We start from the raw sequence: 24,195 nt of genomic DNA on the forward strand, positions 1-24,195 counted from the left end.
TAAAACCCAAAAATGCCCCTAAAAAGTGCCTAGGGTTCTGGGTCATGCCCCAGGGACTATTAATCACACAAAAAAAAGTTCTTAAAAATTGTCGTTTTTGATAGATAGCCAATTATTGAAAAAATTAAAAAAAAAAAAAAAAAGAGATTTCTTTGGATTTAGTGTCTGGGGGTTCTAAAAGGTGTACCTGTGAAGTTTCAGCTCTGTAGCATGTCCAGAACCAGAATTACAGCATACCAAACCTTCAAAAATGACTTTTTTGCTTAACCGCACCTTTCTTTTGCTCCTAATCAACGGCTCAGCCAATGTGTATGATGGGGACATAATGCAGTGCACTGGGAACAAGATTAGAGGTTTTTTTGGAAAAAGGTGCTGTCTCTTTAAATGTGCATATAATTAACGGGTGTATTTCCACAATGGGGCTTTTATTACCAAATGTTTCAAGAAGTCCAAAGATGTATGTAATTGCACTTTATTTCATGTAAAATGGTGTTTGGTGCACTTTAACTTGAAATCTCACAAGAAACAGACATATATGCACGGATACATTGAGGGTTAGGGGTAGGGGCCACAATGTAGTGCATAGTGAACAAGATTAGAGATGTTTTGGATGAATACTGTTGTCTCTTGACTTTGAATAGAAGTAAAGGATGCTTAAAAATTGGGCATTTGGTGGTGCGGACGATGCCTTGACACCATATCCCTATGAAAGTGCTGGTAATGAAAGCAATAATTGCCTTTGTAAGGAAAAAAATTACAATGATATGCATCTGTGTGACAGGTGCGCAAAAATTGTTGTTTGGGTGTTGGCGGAGCCATACCACTGTAAGCCCAAAGAGCTGGTGTTGAAGAAGGCGTAAAAATTATGAAGGTGTGCACATGTGGAACAGGTGCGCAAACATGGTAGTTTTGGTGTTGGCGGAGCCTCCCCACCATAACCCCAAAGAGCTGGCTTTGAAGGAGGCCCAAAAATTGTAAAGGTGTGCACCTGTGGAACAGGTTCGCAAACATGGTAGTTTTTGTTTAGCATAGCCTCCCCACCTTAACCCCAAAGAGCTGGTGTTGAAGGAGGCCCAAAATTGTAAAGGTGTGCACCTGTGGAACAGGTGCGCAAACATTGTCGTTTTTGTTTTAGCATAGCCTCCCCACCTTAACCCCAAAGAGCTGGTGTTGAAGGAGGCCCAAAAATTGTAAAGGTGTGCACCTGTGGAACAGGTGCGCAAACATTGTCGTTTTTGTTTTAGCATAGCCTCCCCACCTTAACCCCAAAGAGCTGGTGTTGAAGGAGGCCCAAAAATTGTAAAGGTGTGCACCTGTGGAATAGGTGCGCAAACATTGTCGTTTTTGTTTTAGCATAGCCTCCCCACCTTAACCCCAAAGAGCTGGTGTTGAAGGAGGCCCAAAAATTGTAAAGGTGTGCACCTGTGGAACAGGTGCGCAAACATTGTAGTTTTTGTTTTAGCATAGCCTCCCCACCTTAACCCCAAAGAGCTGGTGTTGAAGGAGGCCCAAAAATTGTAAAGGTGTGCACCTGTGGAACAGGTGCGCAAACATTGTAGTTTTTGTTTTAGCATAGCCTCCCCACCTTAACCCCAAAGAGCTGGTGTTGAAGGAGGCCCAAAAATTGTAAAGGTGTGCACCTGTGGAACAGGTGCGCAAACATTGTAGTTTTTGTTTTAGCATAGCCTCCCCACCTTAACCCCAAAGAGCTGGTGTTGAAGGAGGCCCAAAAATTGTAAAGGTGTGCACCTGTGGAACAGGTGCGCAAACATTGTAGTTTTTGTTTTAGCATAGCCTCCCCACCTTAACCCCAAAGAGCTGGTGTTGAAGGAGGCCCAAAAATTGTAAAGGTGTGCACCTGTGGAACAGGTGCGCAAACATTGTAGTTTTTGTTTTAGCATAGCCTCCCCACCTTAACCCCAAAGAGCTGGTGTTGAAGGAGGCCCAAAAATTGTAAAGGTGTGCACCTGTGGAACAGGTGCGCAAACATTGTCGTTTTTGTTTTAGCATAGCCTCCCCACCTTAACCCCAAAGAGCTGGTGTTGAAGGAGGCCCAAAAATTGTAAAGGTGTGCACCTGTGGAACAGGTGCGCAAACATTGTCGTTTTTGTCATAACCAAAATGAGGTTCTGTGAACGTAAAGAGAATGAGAGGAGGGTTTGAGGTTGGCACCATGGTCCAGGCTTAAACTGAGGCTCAACTGCCACATCACAACGATAGCCTAGTCTACAAGGTCTGCATCAGGTGCATCAAAGCTTGATATCCACGACTGATTCATCTTAATGAATGTCAAACGGTCGACTGAGTCGGTGGAGAGTCTAGTTCGATGGTCTGTGACGAATCCTCCTGCTGCGCTGAATGCCCGTTCCGATAGGACACTGGAAGCAGGGCAGGCCAACAACTCCATGGCATACTGGGCCAGTTCTGGCCAGTGGTCTAATCTTAAGACCCAGTATGCCAGTGGATCGGATTCGTCACATGAAAAGCCCTCTGTGTCACTTTGTGCCCTCACGTAATCGTCCACCATGTGATGCAGACGGTGTCGATGCGATGTGGCAGCTGAGAGGCCTGGGCGGTGAGGACTAAAGAAAGACCGAAAGGCATCCGTCAACCGCACGCCTTCTCCAACGCTCCTCTCGTGACCACCAGTAGAATCCATGGTAGGTTGTCCCCGCCCCTGCACCCTACGGGAGTCGGGGAACATGTTCACCAGATTCCTCTTGAGACTGTCCTCAAGGGATTTGATCCTGTGGACTCTCTGGGTGGATGGGAAAAGCTCCGAGACTTTACACTTGTACCGGGGGTCAAGTAGGGTGGCCAACCAATAGTGGTTTGTCTCTTTAATGGCCTTGATTCTGGGGTCCTTTCGCAGGCTCTGGAGCATGATGTTTCCCATGCGTCGCAAATTAGCGAAGGCCTGAGAAGCTGACTCCTCGGGGTCACTCATAACGACATTATCTTCAACGGGCTCCTCCTCCTCCCAGCCACGTACTACTCCAAAGTGTCCCGAGGGAGTCAAACTAGGCCTTGCAGATTGCCGCATGTCTTCCTCCTCCTCCTCCTCAAACCCTGCAAAAGTTCCCGCAGAATCGTCCTCCTCCTCCTCTTCCACCCCTGGATCCTGCTCGGGCCTCTGGGAGCTAGGCATAATGGGGTCAGGATTCTCAGGATAAAGGGGGCCTTGAGAGGCAAGGAAGTCCTCCTCTTCCTCCTGCTGCTCTGCCTCCAGTGCCCTGTCCATAATGCCACGCAGAGTGTGCTCCAACAAAAACAGTACCGGTAGGGTGTCACTGATGCATGCGCTGTCCCGGCTGACCATCCTTGTGGCCTCTTCAAATGGCGAGAGGACAGCGCATGCATCCTTAATCAAAAGCCACTGCCGTGGTGAAAAGAAGCCCAGGCGCGCAGAGCCAGTGCTGGTGCCGTACTCGCATAGGTATTCATTGAGGGCCCTCTGCTGCGTGTACAGGCGCTGCAGCATAGCCAAGGTGGAGTTCCAGCGGGTGGGCATGTCACAGATGAGGCGGTGTACCGGCAGGTGAAACTCGCGCTGCACTTCGGCCAAACGTGCAGTGGCACTGTACGACCGCCTGAAGTGACTGCACACCCTTCTTGCCATCCTTAGCACATCCTGCATTCCCGGGTACGAGTTCAAAAACCGCTGTACCACGAGATTCAGGACATGCGCCAGGCATGGCACATGGGTTAACTTTCCCTGACGAAGGGCGGCCAGGAGGTTTGACCCATTATCAGTAACCACCATCCCTGGCTGCAGCTGGCGTGGTGTCAACCACCTCTGGGCCTGTGCCTGCAGAGCCCCAAGAATCTGAGGGGCAGTGTGCTGCCTGTCCCCTAGACACACAAGCTGCAGCACTGCGTGACACCTTTTGGCCTGAGACATAGAATAGCCCTTTGAACGTTTACGTGGTACCTCATCATATTCAAAGGACCATTCTGCAGAGGAGGGCATGGAGGAGGTAGAGGAGGAGGAGCAGGAGGGGGTAGAAGTGATCGATCTACCCGGATCAGCGACACCACCAGCTGTTTGCAGACGTGGGGGCAACACTGGCTGCAGCACCGAGCCCTGGCTACAATCCCTTCCACTGGCAAGCAGTGTCACCCAGTGAGCAGTGACAGAAATGTACCGTCCCTGCCCATGTTTGCTTGACCAAGTGTCAGCCGTCAAGTGTATCTTACGGCTGACTGACTTGGCCAGGGACGACACTACATTGCCTTCCACATGTTGGTATAGGGATGGCAGGGCCTTACGGGAAAAGTAATGCCGACTTGGCACCTGCCACTGTGGAACTGCACATTTTGCGAAGTCACGGAAGGGAGCAGACTCTACCAGGTTAAATGGTAATAGTTGCAGAGCCAGTAGTTTAGCCAAACTACTGTTTAGACGCTGGGCATGTGGGTGGCGGGGAGTATACATTTTTTTTCGTTCCAGCATGTGTGGAATCGAAATTTGGCGTCTAGATGTTACAGCTGGTGGTGTGCTGGAGGTAGATGCGACACTGCCTGCTATATCATCATCCCTGTCAGTGGAGGCTGCCAACAGGTGACGAGTGACTATAGCAGGGCCAGGAACAGACTGATGTGCAGGTGGAGCAGGTGGAGCAGATGGAGCATGAGGAGGAGCGCGAGGAGAACTAGGAGGCCGACTGACCGATCTTTGGCCCTTTTGTGGGTTCTTTAAATGCTCCTGCCAACGGGCCGAGTGGTGGGTTGTCAAATGCCTGTTTAGGCAGCTTGTACCCAGGTGGTTGACATTTTTGCCACGTTTTATACCCTTCTTACAAATCTTGCAGATCGCAACTGTTTTATCTGCATGGGATGTCTCAAAAAAGGCCCAGCAAGATGAGGTGTGTATAGTGGCCCGGGAGACAACAGGTGCGGCCTTAGATGGAGTAGGCCGTCTGCTCTCCCCTCTTGCTTGCTCTGCCTCCTCCTCAACCTCAGACCCAACATCTGACTCCATCAAAGACTGAGCATCAGGCCTGGCCTGGGAGACAACAGGTGCGGCCTTAGATGGAGCGGGCCGTCTGCTCTCCCCTCTTGTTTGCTCTGCCTCCTCCTCAACCTCAGACCCAACATCTGATTCTATCAAAGTCTGAGCATCAGGCCTGGCCTGGGAGACAACAGGTGCGGCCTTAGATGGAGCGGGCCGTCTGCTCTCCCCTCTTGTTTGCTCTGCCTCCTCCTCAAACTCAGACCCAACATCAGACTCCATAAAGGACTGAGCATCAGGCTGGAGTAGATGGCCGACACTGTGGTCAAACAGCTCAGCTGACTCCTCTGCCATGTCTGAAATTGGGTCTAAGGGAGGACATGAGGTGGACATGGACTCATCTGTATTTGTTCTGACAACTGCAGAAGACTGACCACTTTTCTCTGCCTGGGTCACTGTAGTTGCAGATGATGCCGATGATGAGGGTTTGTTCATATAGTTCACCACCTCCTGTACATACTGTGGACGTATAGCTTGGCCACTGCCGGAGAACAATCCAAATGGTGGCCTGGCTGAGGACTGACCACCATGTCCACCCCTGCCTCTAGACACCCTAGAAGCTGTGCCCCTTTCCGCAGCAGGGCCACGTATGCCTTTTCTTGGTCTACCAGGCATATTTCTCAATGATGCGTTGGCAACTGTGTGCGGTGAAAAACGCACACTGCTATGCGACCCACAGTTGTCGCTGGATACAGCACAGCAGTTGCGGTTCACGCACAGTAGCAAAGCCTTTTGCACAGTGGACCTAACGCTTTGAACAACAGGCGTTAGGTTGTCACTGATGCGTTGACAACTGTGTGCGGTGAAAAACGCACACTGCTATGCGACCCACAGTTGTCGCTGGATACAGCACAGCAGTTGCGTGTCACGCACAGTTGCAAAGGCTTTTGTACAGTGCACCTAACGCTTTGAACAACAGGCGTTAAGTTGTCACTGATGCGTTGGCAACTGTGTGCGGTGAAAAACGCACACTGCTATGCGACCCACAGTTGTCGCTGGATACAGCACAGCAGTTGGGGTTCACGCACAGTAGCAAAGCCTTTTGCACAGTGGACCTAACGCTTTGAACAACAGGCGTTAGGTTGTCACTGATGCGTTGGCAACTGTGTGCGGTGAAAAACGCACACTGCTATGCGACCCACAGTTGTCGCTGGATACAGCACAGCAGTTGCGTGTCAGGCACAGTTGCAAAGGCTTTTGTACAGTGCACCTAACGCTTTGAACAACAGGCGTTAAGTTGTCACTGATGCGTTGGCAACTGTGTGCGGTGAAAAACGCACACTGCTATGCGACCCACAGTTGTCGCTGGATACAGCACAGCAGTTGCGGTTCACGCACAGTAGCAAAGCCTTTTGCACAGTGGACCTAACGCTTTGAACAACAGGCGTTAGGTTGTCACTGATGCGTTGGCAACTGTGTGCGGTGAAAAACGCACACTGCTATGCGACCCACAGTTGTCGCTGGATACAGCACAGCAGTTGCGTGTCACGCACAGTTGCAAAGGCTTTTGTACAGTGCACCTAACGCTTTGAACAACAGGCGTTAAGTTGTCACTGATGCGTTGGCAACTGTGTGCGGTGAAAAACGCACACTGCTATGCGACCCACAGTTGTCGCTGGATACAGCACAGCAGTTGCGGTTCACGCACAGTAGCAAAGCCTTTTGCACAGTGGACCTAACGCTTTAAACAACAGGCGTTAGGTTGTCACTGATGCGTTGGCAACTGTGTGCGGTGAAAAACGCACACTGCTATGCGACCCACAGTTGTCGCTGGATACAGCACAGCAGTTGCGTGTCACGCACAGTTGCAAAGGCTTTTGTACAGTGCACCTAACGCTTTGAACAACAGGCGTTAAGTTGTCACTGTATTTTGCTGCCTAGCAAGCACGTATACCTGCTGTGATAGAGCAGCACTGTGCCACGTGCTCACTAAACAGAACCCTCACACTTTCCCTACAGAAACTAAATTTTCAAATCTAACTAATGTAGTACAAAGTTCCCTAACTACACTAGATATCCCTTTCCACTAAATAGAAAGCTCCATACAGCAGAAGACTGACACTGTCCCTTAAGTTTTTTTTTTTTTTTTTTTTTTTAACTCTAAGAACCAGCACAATCGCTGTATCTAACTACACTGGCTGTAAGCTAAATACAATTCTGCTATATGGAGCTTTAGAACCACTCGATATGTAGGAAATGTAGTGTAGCAAGCAGGAGTCAGACAGAACTGCTTCAACTCTCTTCAACAGGCTCTGGATAACTGTGCTAGGGGTTAGGCGGGGCCATCTTATATAGTGTGGGGCGTATTCACTCCTGATTGGCCTCTGGTCCCCGTAGTCACTCCAATCACGTTCCTAGGAGACTCCTGCCCCCTCATTGGCTTTTGCAGACGTTTCTGGGCCAATCACGGGCTTTTAAAGCCCAGTTCCTGTCCCAGTGCATTTTGGGCGGTTCTGGTGGCCGAATACCGAACTTTTGCCGCAAAAAGTTCGGTATTCGGCCGAATATCGAACATCCAATGTTTGGGTCGAACCGATGGTCGACCCGAACCGTTCGATCATCCCTATTGCCTACAGCCAAGTATGGTGGTGGGAGTGTCATGGTCTGAGGCTGCATGAGTGCTGCCGGCACTGGGGAACTACAGTTCATTGAGTGTACCATGAATGCCAACATGTACTGTGACATACTGAAGCAGAGCATGATCCCCTCATTTCGGAGACTGGGCCGCAGGGCAGTATTCCAACATGATAATGACCCCAAACACACCTCCAAGTAGACCACTGCCTTGCTAAAGAAGCTGAGGGTAAAGGTGATGGACTGGCCAAGCGTGTCCCCAGACCTAAACCCTACTAAGCATCTGTAGGGCATCCTTAAATGGAAGGTGGAGGAGCGCAAGGTCTCTAACATCCATCAGCTTTGTGATGTCATCATGGTGGAGTGGAATAGGACTCCAGTGGTGCACTCCATGCCCAAGAGGGTTAAGGCAGTGCTGAAAAATATTTGTGGCCACACAAAATATTGACACTTTGGGCTCAAATTGGACAATGTCACTTAGGTGTGTACCCACTTTTGTTGCCAGCGGTTTAGACACTAATGGCTGTGTGTTGAGTTATTTTGAGGAGACAGCAAATTTACACTATTATACAAGCTGTACACTCACCACTTTACATTGTAGCAAAGTGTCATTTCTTCAGTGCTGTCACTATATAATAAAATATTTACAAAAATGTGAGGGGTGTACTCACTTTTGTGAGATACTGTGTATATGTGTGTATATATATATATATATATATATATATATATATATATATATAGCCCCTTTTTTTTGCTATGACCATCTGAGAGAGATGATTTAGGTTTAGGACTATAAACTTATATAAGCATGTAACCATTAACATGAACCATTATGTGGAAAACCGATTTATCTGGCTGAAGAATAAACCTATCCATAACTGAGGTCTTTGGTGTGAGACAGCAATCTGAATCACCACCTAGGTTATATATTTCTCAGGGAGATCTCTGGAAGACCTCAGTTCCACTCTTTTGTTCCAGCATCACAAGGAGGTTACACTCTAACCAAAAGAATCACCCTTTATACTACATATGCAGAAAGTGGGATGAGTCTTCAAGCATGCAGAGCAGTCTCACTGTGTAAGTCCCTGAGAACAAAAATATCCCCTTTAATGGTGCAACCTAAAATCTCACTTCTGCCTTCTCTTGGCAGATGTGAACCTATATGGATTTTAATCTGGACCCAGGCAGTCAACAAATGAAAAGGGTGTTCCTGGGTTTTCTTATTAGAAAAGAAAATGTAAATGTCATGGATGCACCCTGCTAGGATTTTCAAACAGAATGTACTGTATGGCCTATGGACCATGGCCAGTGAATCTGAGAAACTGCTTAGGGAGAGATTAGGTTAATTTAAGAAACTGTGCCGTTTTTTTGGGGGGGAGATGTTACTATGGATTTTAATTTTGTTTGGGGGCATGTTGTATTCTTTTTGTTTTTTATTGTATGTTGAAAGGGACTTTTTTAAGTTAAAATAAAATGTAAATTTTCACATAAATCCTAAAACCACAAAACATTATATATTTTCTGAACTCAGAGATTAAAATGGTGGCAGTTGCATTTTTTTTTTTTTTTGTCACATGATAATTTCACTACTGTTTATCAAATCTATATTTTCAGTAAAAAAAATACACACAAATTACTTTTAGTGCACACAAACAATAAAATATCCAATTTTTATAAAATATAAAAAATTATGTTGTATAGAGTGAATAGATTCTAAATTTATCATGCCTCACAACTTCACTCTAAATTTCACTCAGGTGCACCTGGCAATACCAAATGTGTATGGTGCTATTATAGTTTCATATGTGTTTGCACCTCATGTGTGTGTATGTGGGGCAAATGTTAAAGAAAAAAAAATGTTTTTTAATTACTTTACTCTTTTTTTTATGTAAACTGTTTGTAACAGCATTATGCAAATATTTAGCAGCACAACAGGTGGGCCTTAATGTCCAGCTGCCGCATATATATGTCACTGTCTTGTTCTGAGGCATATGCTCCAACAGAACTGTGACCAAGTTGTCAATGACAGGTCATGGTCAACCGCTGACAATTGGGAGCCAGGAGGACAGGCTCCCTATAATGTTAGCAATGTGCAGCTAATCACAATGCGAGTCCCTCCAACCAGCTTCAGGCATCATAGCCCACTTGAAGGGCTGCTCCCGGTGTTGGCAAGAGGCAACTTTGTTGATAACACAAGGGGCTGACAAGCTCCCTATGTAATAGCACAATGCAGGTGATAGGTTCTCTCTAAGGAGATATCAGGGATCTGCTAGACCCACAATTTCCCTTCTGTACTGTGTTGAATCTGATCAAGCACCAACAGTGTTTGATCAGCATCTTCCTTGACCAGCAAGCTGGAGTTTGACAGCTGATTAGAACTGAGCACTTCCAGGGCCATACCTCCCAGGGGGGATCTGCAATTGGAATGGATCGCCTGCCGCTCTCCCTCCTGACATCCTCCATGAGGGTGCTGAACACCAAGGAAGAACAGGTGTGCCCAGGACACATGCAGGGGGAATAGGGGCAGCCCTGGGGAGGGGTGAGGGGCCAAATCACTTTTACAAGAAAGCCACCAGCCAGGATTAAAAAGGGAAACAGCTGGGAGCTTGTTTACATGCTGTTGTTGCTGCTGCCTAGTAGTTATGGTGGTGTAAAGGCACCATGGTGTAGACCAGTCACCCTTTATTTGATTAAGGCACCCTTTAAGATTAAGCACAATCTTGAGGCACCCCAAAAAAGCTAAATGAATAGTTTTACATAATTTAGCAACACTCAGATATAGGACACCCAACGTTGGAGATGATTTATTCTTCCAAAGCAAATACATTTTTGCACACTAGTGCTGACTAGTGTTCCAATGTTTCTCTTCTCCCTCAGTTCCCCTCCTTCATTCAGCTAATGTAACCCCAGTGCTGACTGAGAGGGACAGGGGGGGCAGAGCAGACGCCAAATGTTCTCCTTATCAACTGATTATATCATTGGTTGTTAGCACGCCGGGGGCTAGAAGGTTGTAATGATGCACAATTAAAACCTATGGCTTTATGTAACTAAAATGCAGGCTTGATCCACCCGCTGACTTGTATGCAATTTTTGAGGAATTGTAGGCATTTTGCCAAGGCATACCTGAAGAAACCTGAAGTCACCCCGGGGGTTAAAAAGGGTGATATAGACAGTGGGGTTGATTTACTAAAACTAAAGAGTGCAAAATTTGGTGCAGCTCTGAACAGAAACCAATCAGCTTCCAGGTTTTTTTTTTGTATCTCAATTTTCTGTATAATGATGATGGGGCTTTCTAATAGCACTATCACTCTTTTAATGTGGTTGACGTTTTCATAGTTTATCAATTTTTTCGCTGCCATTTTATATCATGCAGAAAAAAAAAATCATTGGAAAAAAAGAATAATGGAAAAACTGTTGTAGCTTCTAATATATTAATAGTTAAAATGTGTATTAACATATAATGTACCCTTTGTACTTTGAAATTCCTTATTAATAAAACAGATTGAAAGTAAAAATGTGTATTACCCTAAGCTAAGCGGCAAGTAAAAAATACTCTTAAGTAAAATGAAAGCCCACCTTTTTTCTGCCGCACATGTGGGTTACTGGTGCACAAAGGGGTTAATTGACTATCTATCACTAAACTTTTAAAGCGGTTGTAAACCCAAAGTTCAAAAAAAAAAAAAAAACCTGCAAGACAAAGGCATAATGAGCTAGTATGCATCGCATACTAGCTCATTATGTATTACTTACCTTAGAGCGAAGCCCCGACACGGACCCCCGGACATCGCTGCGGGCGCTGCCATGATCCCTCGCCGTCTCTTCGGGGTTCGGTGATTGGCTGGAAGAGACGGCTCCGGCGCGATGATTGGCCGGAGCCGCGATGACGTCACTCCCACGCATGCGCGCGGGAGTGATTTTCCGGCAAGCTCCCGGCAAATAGATTGAAGGTCCCCCCGGACCTTCAGAGCGCATGCGCCGCTCGCGCGAGCGGCTGCATGCACTGTAAATATCTCCTAAACCATGCCGGTTTAGGAGATATTATTTGTACCTACAGGTAAGCCTTATTATAGGCTTACCTGTAGGTAAAAGTGTAAAAAAGCGGGATACTACCACTTTAAATGCATTGAATAAGAACAGAAAAAGCCTGCTTCATCAAAGATGTCACAATGAGGTTTACATACATCCAAAGTATTGCTAGGTTGAATTATATAGCCATTTCTTGGTTAAAATGGATGTAAACCCTTACATATGTCCAGTGAAGTGACTTGCCTTAGGTGATACACAGAGAATAAACAAATCCTTCTACAGGTTGTACCTATTTATTAGTAACCATTTGTTCTCTACATTCATTTAAAGTCCAATATTTGCATAGCTTTTCACAGTTTCCAGAGGCAAGGGGTAGGGATCTGATGTCACGCTCAGAGAGGAGAGCTGAGTGTAATCTGAAACCTGAGTGGGAAAAAGGGACACATCCCCTTTAGGCTTCATGTACATTAGCAGGTCCTAACCTTGAGTTTAGGAGCTTTTGGCATTTTTTGCCAAAGCTCCTAAACTCAACTCCATAAAAGCCTATGTATCCATGCACACAGGCCTTTAGCAGAGTTTAGGAGCTGCTGAGTTTAGGTGAGGTTAAACCACCATCTCCAGAACACGGAAGAATCACATTCGGAATAGGAACGTTCTGATCGTGGACCTTGGGAAAACGAACAATGCGGTAAAGTCATGGCCAAAACGTGATTTGCGTTTTTGCCTCTGCCAGTTTAGGCTAGTGTGCATGTAGCCTTACACAATCTCAAAGGGAAACATGCAAAGTTGAGGCTATTAATATGAGGCTGTGTGCTGGAGGCCCCCTTCCCTGTCCTCTTCGATCTCTTGGAGTCGACACAGCCTGTGAGAAATTACCCACACAGATAGTAGAGGACCGAGGTAGCAGACAGAATTTACACTCAGTTTTTTGGATTTAGGCAAGTGGACACTCCAGCTCAGTGATAAAGGGATGGTTTCTGAAAAGTGCTTTAAAAACAACACTAGCTTTAGAATTGGCAATCTGATGTCCTGTGTGAAAACAGTGCTATTTACCTCGGTCTTTGTAGATTGTCACATTGCATTGACACTCTGCTATACCATTTGAGTCAACACAAATTTCATCACTGGCACAAGCTGGAGTGCATTGAAATTCCCCTGTAATAGATATAAGAGATCAGAAACATGTGAGCCTGCAATGCTTGAATATTTTTATATAGAAAGCTCTTCAATGTCTTATCTGTGTATTACCTGTGCAGCAAGACTGTGTTAAGTCATAATAATTCCCAGGAATCATGCTACAGCATTCATTGGAACCCAGTATGCAGTCTGTAGGAACGCATATTTGAAAGAGATCAGCACAGACACATCCATTAAATGAATCACAAGCTCCTCCACATGTTTCACATAGAGGGGGGTCAATTCCAGCTGTAAATAAATAAAAAAAAACATTTTTTTTTAACAAGGTCCGACATTATTTAACTTTAAATCAGCCAACAATTCTATACATATTTGGATAACTGTGCTGTATATGTGTGCAAACATATTGTAGTAGAAAGGTTTTATGAATCTCTGCTGAGATCAACCCAAATCCTCCATATACAAATGAGCCTGGCAGCCAGGTGTTAGTATATGGAGAAGAGATGATGGAAAGAACCCATCTATGGGTAAACAGTCCCAGCATTTCTAGATCATGATATTCTCTTATTAGTGATGCAGATCTTACTCTATGCATAGAACTGTCTATTGTTTTAATGGAAGATTATTATTTGTTAGGATGCAGAGTATCATCTATTTTGTTTAGGGGACAGTTTACATATAAGTATTGCTTCCGTGAATTTTTTTAAAACTGTTTTATGAAAAATGTAATATTAGAAGATTTGTACAGTTTCTGTGTCTTCACTTTGTTCCAGGCCATTCCTAATTCAGTGAAATTGTGATTCCTTGCAGCTCTCTTTTTATCTGTGACACGGTTCTTCTTTTGTATGATTTTCTGTTTAGTCCATGACTTATTGCCTGTCATTGTGCTTTGTGGGTATGTTACTTGCCATCTTTTTTATTCAGTGGGTATTTAATTAATTGGCAAAACATTAGTACTTCTTTCTTCTGCCTTTCCAGTAGCAAATTAGGTCTTAATATATTCTATTTTATATGGCAGATTAGTGTACAAAGCCTTCACCTTATGGGCATTAAAGTGGAACTTTACCCATAACAACTTGTTAAAAATAATGTTCTTTAGCAGGGAACATACATTACATATTTAAAATTATGCTACCAAAATTAGTGTGTGCTAAATTGCCTCCAGCATTGCCCCTGTTTCTTCTTGACGGAGGCTGCCATTTTGCTGATGCCCAGAGCCCCTGAACAGCACTACATCTTTAGGCTGTCACCGGTACGGCCTCTACAATTTTGGCACTATGTCAAGAATAGAGAGCAACTTGGTATGTGCAAAGCAGGATGAGACAGTGTATTACTGGATTTTAAACAATATAGATACTTCGTTTTAATTTTTTACATAGCTATACCTGCAAAAGGAGCAAGCCTGAAGTGATCTAGCGGGACTTAGGCCTCATGCACACTTTTTATTAAAGCTGTTTATCCTGACAGGAGAAAATCAGCGTTATAAATGCACCTAAGCTGCATTTTTTTAAAACAGTTTAGGTGAGTTTAGCAGAGTTTAACAGAGTATGGAGTTTGGGAGTTTGTTTATTTCATTGGCCAGAACTTTAATTTATTCTGGCCATTGGAATAAATAAACGCTAAAGTGCTAAATGTGCCTAAAGGTTATACGCGGTTATGAGCGTTTATGTACGTGTATGAGCGTTCAGCATTTTTTTTGGTCCGAATTCACACTCCTGAATGCAATTTTAGGGAGTTCAGAAAACAGCCTATAAACTCCTCTGCTGATAAACTGCTAAAAAAGTCCATGTGTGCATGGGCACTGATAGGGTAAATTGAATAGCCATTGTATGTATCAAACTTTTATTTCTGATTAAGCAGATAAATTAAATGTATATTTTGTTAGAAGTCATATTGTGTACTAGCTATATCTTGTTTTAAAATGCTATTTGCACCCCAGCTGTGAAGATGGCTATCTCTGCCTTTTCCCCTAAAGAGTCACTGGAAGTAACAAGCCTATGTAAACAACATTTTGCATGTCAATGAGTTACACCAGAGATGCAGATAGACTTCAAAGAAAGTCAGATAGCTAGGTCCCACCTATCTTAGGCCATATAAATTGTATTAGATCCCCATGCCAGTTAGAGCAATTCTTTTGAAAGCAACACTATGTATTGTACTGTTCTCACTGCATGTATGTAACTTACATGCTTGTATAATAAATACATCTATTTTTCAATTTGGCTTCAGCAGTCAAAATGTTACTGAAATCCATTACTTTTGGGGTATCCCCTACAGGCACATAGGATAACATAGAGGGGAGTTTAGGGGAGAAAAAAACGTGAGTTTAAGGCATGAGGCCTTAATTTTCTGACTAAAGTTCCACTTTAAATGTATGGCTAAAGCTTTTTTGACTATACTTCTCTTTGTGTCACAAGAGTACATTTACTTTTGTTCTTCTGTGACCTAGAGTCAGCTAATAGTGGGCAGTCGTCAGGCCGGAGAAGGATCCCAAAAATATTTTCTGGATTCACCCTGCTGCCTGATTGACAGGTGGCCTGCCTTCCATTCCACAGCCATCCGTACCCACCCCCTCCCCAGGCTGGCTCTCCAGTGAGTGCTAAAGGAGCAGAGCAGAGAGCGGTGACTGCCAGTCACAGTTCTCCGCTCAGTCTAAAGCCTCGTACACACGATCAGATTATCGGACGAATAATCATGTGTTTTTTGTTGCATGCTAGTCTCATATCAAAAGTGAAGAGGGTACTCAACCTAAGAAAATTTCTGTACGACAGAATACAACTTCGGAAGTGTTGTAATGTGTTGAATTGTTTTGTAAGGTATGCTTTCATTTCCGAGCATGCTTAGTCCTGCTCTTACAATTTTTTCAAGCAAAAACTGTACTAATTAAATGAATATCAGACGTTGTATTCATGTACGTTAAAAATGTTATAGCATGCACCTCCAGGTTTTGTCGTACGAAAAGTAAGAATCGCTGTCAAAAGCACTAAAGTACCGATAAGATAATCAGCTGATCGTTGGTTGTAATAAATTTTACTTCCGATTTTATTATCCTGTGTTCGGGCCTTTAGAATCAGCATTGAACAACTGTAATGTGGCACTGATGCTGCAGCATGGTGGTGTTTGTTATAATCCCATACTTCTCTTTTAAAGCACAAATAAAATAGGTCACCTGCTACTAGTTGACCACTTTTAAAGCATATTTAACCCCTCCTTTAAAAAAATGAATATTACAACATATTAGTGGGTCTGGATGTGATGGTTGCATTACTTTTCCTTTTAGAAGCTAAGAACATTTTCAATAAGTACAAACAATACCTGTTAATCTTGCCAGGAATGCAGTGTTGTTAGACAACAAATAGGCAACAGGTAAGTAAGAAGCCCTCCAGTCCTTCCTTTTTTTTTTTACTCCCCCCCCCCCCACTTTCAAAGGATGATTGTGGGTGCTTCGTAGACATTGTATCATTGGTGAAAACAGTGCTGGACCAGGTAACCATAATCTAATCTCTTTAAATACCTTTAGTAAAGGTCAGATCAGATCCACAAGTGGTCATTGACCTGGTAGTGGTCACTAACTCTGCTATCTTGTTCCTTCACCACTGAACAGAGTATGATGTAGGCTTTGCACCAGAGGCAGTACAATATCACATTTTGGGATGAAGTAAAACCCATTTATATATAAAAAATACAATAGTATAATTTAAAAGGATGGCTTACCGTAGCATTCAGAACCTGAAAGAAAAAGAGAGAAAGTTAAATGAAATATTATCCATAATTATCAAAAGGCTTACTTGAGCATTTATGTACAAACATTCATCAGTAGACTTCAAAACAAGTAACCAATATAAAGTAAAATTGTGACTTTGGAAACCTGTACACTTTTTTTCTGTAAAATTGTACAGCTGTATTGTATGAAGTCTTATACACATCAGAGATGATTCCATATGTAAAATAGTTGCCTATAAGGTAAGGCATCTGCTTTTTACTATAGAAAATGTTCATAACATCTGTGCTCCTATTCTGAAATCTGCAAAGCACAAAACATTCTTCCAATTCTTTGTGACAGATAACACATGTCCTAGATTTTTAAAGCTAGGTTGGTGTCTTTGATCCTGTGGTATGTCAACCCAGAATGTATTATTTGGGCACCAAAATATAGAATAGTTTGCCTATCCTTTATGCTTTGATGATCTCACCTGCACTATCCTACTCCTGTTCTAACAAAAGATCTCCTAAAGTGGACCTTTGGTCATTTTTCATCTTTCTATCTATTAAATCTTCTGCCCTTGTTGTTTTAACTTTGGATAGTAAAACATTTTTTTCTGCCAGGAAATACCTTATACAGCACACTTATGCCTCGTTTCCACTGAGTGGTACAGTACGGTTCGGTTCAGTACGGTACGGTTCGGAATGGAACACCTTGCGTTTCCACTGCCAATAGTACCCTTTCATGATAGGCTTGGTGTAGCAGGAAAGCTGTGATAGACGATTCTCTGTCAACCAATCAAAGTTCTGCAGAGTGTAGCTCCACCCTGTTGATACGGTACTATTGTGCTTGGTACCCCAACGAAAGGGTCCCAAAAAAGTGGTACAGTACGGTTCGGAATTAGGGTACCATTCACAATGGAAACGGCATAAATAGCGTACCGAACCGAACCGTACCAGAAAGCTCAGTGGAAACGGGCCATTACGCTTTCTGGTCTGGTAATTGGCCTAGGCCAGTGATGGCGAACCTTGGCACCCCAGATGTTTTGGAACTACATTTCCCATGATGCTCATGCACTCTGCAGTGTAGTTGAACATCATGGGAAATATAGTTCCAAAACATCTGGGGTGCCAAGGTTCACAATCACTGGCCTAGGCCAATGACATCATGCACAGCTCTCTTTCTAATTCTCGTTAGAGTTTGCCAGCAAGGGAGGGAGGGATGAGTCATAAGAGAGAGAGAGAGGCCTCTGTGTAAATCTAGGAATTGAACAGTCAGCAGCTTCAGCTGCCCACAGTTAAAATGGCTGCAGCCAGACTTAGTGGAAGGAGATTTCCTCAGCATATTTGGCAAGTAAAAAATCACCAGTATATATAAAATAATATGCAAAGTGGTTGGAAGGAAGCTTCAGAATGGCAAATAAGTTTTTTTTTTTTTTTTTACAAATTATGTGAGCAGACTTCAGTTCCTCTTTAAACATAAATTATCTACTTAGCCTGGGCCTATACTCAAATAAATAAAGTGGAACTAAATTTACTGATTCAACTGTTTTCTAAAACAGTTATATTTAAGGCATGCCATGATTGATACATGTCACATTTGCTTGTGTCATCAAATAAACTCAACCCATCAAATAGCTGGTGTCATAACTGGTCACATGTGTAGCACTTTGGAAACTGCAGATCATCAAGCAGCTAATATGGCTGCTTTCTAACTGTAAAGTATAGGAAGGTTTAGATCTGCTATAAGCTATAGAATAGAACAATCTTGTTCTGATGGATAAATAAAGAAATAAAGAATAATGTAAAAGCAGAAACAATTACATTTCCCAGAGCCAATACTGTTCCAGACTCTATGCTATCATATAATGGAGCCTCAACATTTGACCAGGGCCAGGCCAATGCAAAGGCAATGGAGTCGCTGTAGTGTAAACCTACAGAATACACTGAAAGTGCGATTAAAACTGCCAGCTGGGTCCCACCTTGTGTCACAGTATAGTTAAATGTAGGACTGACTGTCAAACTGATGGACAAGGTCCCACTACAGAAGCAGAGGTCAGGACCGGCATTGTGTATTTGGAGTGCTGACAGTGACTCCTGTATGGAAAAAGCCTGCAAACAACAATTGCATATTTGTTTTCAAAAAGTTAACTTTTACCTACGTGCCAAAGAACTGAGATAAAAATGAAATTTTAATTTACAAATGTGCAATGACCATGTCATTACTCTAAGCCTTTAGGGTCCTTTCACACAGGCTTTCCGCCCAGTGGACTCCATTTTGCTCAGCGGGGATCGATCCACCGATCCCCGCTGAACAGGCGGATGACAAGTCTGTGTCCGCTCTCTGTGCAGAGACAGACCTGTCAGAGTCCTGCTTTCCTCTATGGGAGATCAGATGAAAACGGACCGCCTGTCTGTTTTCATCCGATTCAATCCTCCAGATGGATGGAAAATAGGGTTTCCATCAGTCTGGATTTCACAGACAGGATCGGATTGGATAGCAGCGGGTGTCAGCGGACATGTCACCGCTGAGATCTGCTGTCCCATAGGGGTGCATGGAGCATCTGATCAGGTCCGCCTGAAAAACTGACAGGCGGACCTGATTGGAAAGCCCATGTGAAGGGGCCCTTAAAGTCATACTTGAGAGTAAAAACCACAAGTTGCCTTGTTGGCCACTGGGGTGCTCTAATTGGCCACATGAGTGGTGGATGGCAGGGCTTGATGGCATGATGTTATTGAAAGTCAAAATCTAATTCTAGTTAAATCAGAGCAAGGCACGCAAACTATTTCTGTTTTAAATTTAAAGGTTGGAATGGAGTAAAGATTTTGTTTAAAAAAGTGCAAGTTGAGGACTAAAAAGCAAATTGGCAAATATACAAGCAGGAGCACATTTAATTGTATGCAACCAGTGCTAGCAAAGTGCAGTTAGATTTATAATGTAATAAACATTTGGTATTGTAGGGATTCTGCTATTTTATTAGCACAGGCTTATGAGGTTGGGCAACCCCCAAGTACTTCCATTGGTGAGCAGTATCAGGAAATGCTCTGTATCTGGCCAGAATCGCTATTACCAGCCCAGGCAAAAAGGAACAAATTCTAGTAAATGTAAACTGCCTCAACAAATTCTAATTACACAGTGTTTTTATGTCTTAAAATCAATGTATTATTTCCAAATACAGTATGTTCATGACTTGACCATTGCTTTAAAGAATGTTAAAAAAAAAATACAGCACTACCTTGGTAAACTATTAACATTTGATTATATATTAACAACAATGCTGAAACCCCCTTACGTAGAATACAGCACTAAAAGGTGTCACCATTATTCTTAGTATATAATCACGTTTTAGATTATCAAGATAGCGCTGCATTCCATTTTTTTACATTTTTTCTTTAAGGTGTGGGATCACATGTCAATGGTGGCTGCTACCTTTTCACTTAATTAATTTTCACTGCATTCGGAGGGGCTGGGTGGTAGTTTTTGCACATTTTTTACTACTTTAAAGAATACCATACATGCTTGAAATTCGAATTACTTGCAAGGTTTAGTAAACAAAAGTTATGTTGTTTCTGGATGCTTATTAGTCCTCAAACCATTTTCCTAAGACAAAATAGTGAATGTCTACAACAGCATATCAAATGACCACCAGGGACCTAAAGGTAGGGGGCTTGGAGCTTGACTACTTCCCTTCACTTTATCTACTACTTTAGATAGAAAACAGATCAAACAAACAATGTAAATTGTTAGACAGGGACAATTTGGTTGTTTTGCAGGCTGGCTGGTAGGTGCTCTGGGAAATCTTTTGTTTGTTTGTGATGTGTCTTCCATGTGCACCTTACTGCAAAGGCTAGTTATAGGTTGGGTTGGTTGCCACTTTTTGTACAGAAAACAGAGAGGACCTAACTGTTTCAAGACTTTCCTTTTTGTTTAGGATAAAATGGAAAAGATTTTGAATTTTTGTCAGGTTTTTATTGCTCTTTGCATCCCTATAGAAGAGATTTCTTCTCACTTCCTGTCACAATGACAGGAGATCAGAGGCACATAGTTATGGGAAATCTCCCTAATGACACAAGCAACAAACACAAATTTTTATTGCACTGAAGAAAAGGGGAAAATTATATTAGGATTCTATTTCTCTCTGTGTCTACCTGTCCTGGTGACTCCTGTGCCCTCGTCTCCGTGTCACAGGGGTGTCACTGGGACTCACAATGAAGGGAAATCTGTTCACTGGATACAGTAATATAAACCTGATAGGAGTTCAAACTCCCCATGCTTTATTTAGAACACAACTTTGCAGTGTGTCCAATCAAGGGACAGGGGTTTTATCTTTATAAGGTCCAGGGTCTAGCTACAGAATCCTAATAGATTTCAAATTTTTTTTTTTTTTTAAAGGTTGTTCAAAGAACAACAATCATCTCGTACAAAATGCTTAAACTCCATTACTAGTTTAAAAGAAGTAATTTTAGAACTGATCTGACTACTGTGAACTAACACTAACATTTTAAAGAATATGTTACCCAACATTTCATATTCCTGATATGTGTCTGCTGTACCATGCACTTTTATAAAAAAAAAAAAAAAAAAAAAAAAAAAAAAAAGGATCTTGTTCTCGTTGAATTGCTTCCTTTTTGTGAAATACCTGGTAATCCTGCCAGTCCCTCTACTTTCCTAATAAAAAAACCTGACCATACTAGGCATTCAAGTACAGCTTGGTCAATTTTCTGGCTGTGCTTGGACTCAGCCTGCTCTCCACCAATGATCAGAATTGTGCTGACGCCCTTCCCTCCTGCACAGCCACTCACTGGGAAGATCAGTGTGCTGCTGTTTCTACTCCAGCTCTCTAAGCTCTTTATGCAGCTGAGAACAGAGGGTATGCAATCCCTTTTAAAAAATGTATTTATAATGTATTTATAATGTTTTTTTCTCTGTATACACAAATGTTGTGCCTTTCATTTATATTTTAAACTGTAAGGGTTGTTTTAGAAGGTTAGGGTTCACATATACTTCAATCGATTGCCACCAGCCCATAGTACATCTACTGCTGATGGGCGGCACAACCAGGCTAGGTGACGTACCCCTTTCTACCGGATTTGGGGCATGCAAACATAATGTGATTGAACAAAGCACCAGTTTGTCAGCAGATTTCAACTGAAATCTGCTAATCAGCTGTGGCCAATCACAGTATAGAGTTCTGTGTTTACAAACACACAGAACTCTGTGCACAGACAGCGATCTGGCTTTTTCTTCTCCCTGAAATCAAATCTGACTTCAGGAAAAAAAAAGCAGCCAGGAAAACAGCACACACTGCACACATTACACTTGTTAGGCAACACAGTTAACTTCTTGATTTCCCCTCGATTGATTCCCCTCCCCTTGATTCCCCTTCTCAGCCAGTGTCATTAGTACAGTGTACAGTATTATCACTGATCACTGTATTAGTTTCACTAGTGACGTCAGTTAGCCAGTTAGCTCCAGATTGCCTGCCATGTCATCAGTCACTGATCACCCCATTACAAGTATAGTGTCTATAGCTGCGTAAATTTGAGTATATATACTATAGTTTGTAGATGCTATAACTTCGCACAAACCAAATAATATACACTTATGGGGATTTCTTTTTTTTTTTTTTTTTTTTTTTTACCAATGACATGTAGCAGAATACATTTTGGCCAACATTTATGAAGAAAATTTATTTTATTGGATATGTTAGACACAAATTAGAAGAGAGACACATTAGGTTAGGGAGTGCAGGATAATACAAACCTGTTTTATAACAAAGAGTAAAAAAAAAAAAATATATATATATATATATATATATATATATATTTATTTATTTTTAATCATGATTTTTGGTCTTTTTTCTTTTATGTAATAAAAAAATAAAAATCCCAGTGGTGATTAAATACCACCAAAAGAAAGCCCTATTTGTGTGGAAAAAAATATTAATGTAATTTATGTAGAGTGTTGCATGACCACGCAATAGCCAGTTAAAGTAGCACTGGTCATGAAGGGGGTAAAACCATCCAGAGGTCAGGTGGTTAAAACTAAAGGAGGACCGTTATAACCTAGGAAAGGAATTAGCATATATTTAGAAGGAGAAGTTGAAAATGGCAGAGTTCATATTTATCTTAGGGAAAGGTGTATTTTATGGGAAAAAATTGAGATGTAAAAGTAAGTATAAAATGTAGAACAATACCAGTTGGGAAAAAGGCTCCACAAATTTATAGATAAGGAATCAATTAACAATATGATTGACAAAGTAAAATATACCTTGTGCATTTTAACATCCAACTGAAAAATCTTAATTTTAAAACAGATATACTGTACATTAATTAATAATCAAATTCTATTTTAAATTCTATTTACTACATTACCCATTACTATCATAATTTATGATTAACTCATTCTACATATACATGTGACATAAAACAAACTATGTTTTATGTGCACTAATATGAGTAGCTTTGGGTTTAACATTATAATGCTGTATTGTATTGTATCATATACTTACCTACTGCAGATACTTGTTTAGATATAATGCCAACAATTATGAAAAGGAAAACTTTCATTTTTACAAGTGTCCTCTGTGTTCTCTTCAGTAGGTAAGATGCTGATGCTATCCAAGCTCAGATGCAGGCAACACCTACTGCTTTTATAGTGAAATGCTTCCTAATAAAGAAGAAGGTGGTACCAAAACTACCTCATTGAACGTCGTATGGTCCACGTCCAGTTTTCTATAAAAAGGTTATGACACTGTGGCTGGAGGGTTGCTAGGGTATGAACTTACAAGGAGTGGCTAGGTTATGATGTATATTTATAAATGCTTTTAACTTTTCTTGCAGGTTGACTTTTCTCATTAAAACAGAAAAATATGTTATTGTCATTCAGGAATGTCATGATGCATTTGCATCGGGAGTTATTACTTTGAACATGAGAGGATGCCAAACCTTTCCCCCAAGGTCACACTATGGCTAAAACATGTCTGACATTTTCTCAGCTAGTCTGGTCTGGTATTCTGATTCTGCTTTTCTAGAACCTTCACCAGGGAACCTCTCATATGCATGTCTGACATGTTCTGTAACTGGTAGAGCTGGTCAAAATCGATAGTCAAAGGGGTTCTATGGTCACAATATGTCATGCATTGGACATCCGCTTTCACTAGGGACTGAGTGGCTAACGAGGACTTGGTTGTAGCATCTGGGCAGACAGTAGAGAAAGCCTCAGAGTAAGCACAGAAGGTTTGGCATGCTGCTCATTCAGTGATGGCCATAAGATGGACCATTGTGCAGAGTCTAAAGAATGTTACGCTGCAGGCCTTTTCCAGGTTGACGTCCTCTGACTTACCTGAGCAGGCAGCTACTAAATGTAGATGAAAGTCCCTTTCAGCTCTGAGGTGCTGGATTTGCAAGGTTGTAGGTAACAAAGTTTAAAACTACAGTCAATCCAAAAGGTATTCACAGCGCTTCACTTTTTCCACATTTTGTTATGTTACAGCTTTATTTAAAGATGGATTAAATTCATTATTTTCCTCAAAATTCTACAAACAACACTCCATAATGACAATGTAAAAGAAGTTTCTTTGAGATCTTTGCAAATTTATTAAAAATAAAAAAAATCACATGTACACAGGTATTCACAGCTATTTTTGGGCAGTTTCTTCTATTCTTCTTTGCAGGACCTCTCAAGCTCCATCAGGTTGGATGGGGAGTGTCGGTGCACAGCCATTTTCGGATCTCTCCAGAGA

The 24,195-nt window shown here is 42.4% G+C and overlaps 1 protein-coding gene across 1 annotated transcript in view; it reads right to left on the reverse strand.

The window, feature by feature from the left end:
* The window catches only part of LOC309548086 (uromodulin-like), a gene marked incomplete at its 5' end in the record, with an annotated part of 39,978 nt that extends 16,958 nt beyond the window's left edge, over window positions 1-23,020 (reverse strand). Inside the window, 4 exons of the mRNA XM_082248050.1 lie at window positions 12,665-12,766; window positions 12,860-13,036; window positions 16,463-16,477; window positions 22,963-23,020. Of these exons, the coding sequence (XP_082104176.1) occupies window positions 12,665-12,766; window positions 12,860-13,036; window positions 16,463-16,477; window positions 22,963-23,020 (352 nt within the window). The remainder of the gene's footprint in view (window positions 1-12,664; window positions 12,767-12,859; window positions 13,037-16,462; window positions 16,478-22,962) is intronic.
* Between the last annotated feature and the right edge of the window lie 1,175 nt (window positions 23,021-24,195).

This window comes from Pelophylax lessonae (assembly GCF_965119305.1).
Source record: "Pelophylax lessonae genome assembly, chromosome: 2".
NCBI lineage: Eukaryota > Metazoa > Chordata > Amphibia > Anura > Ranidae > Pelophylax > Pelophylax lessonae.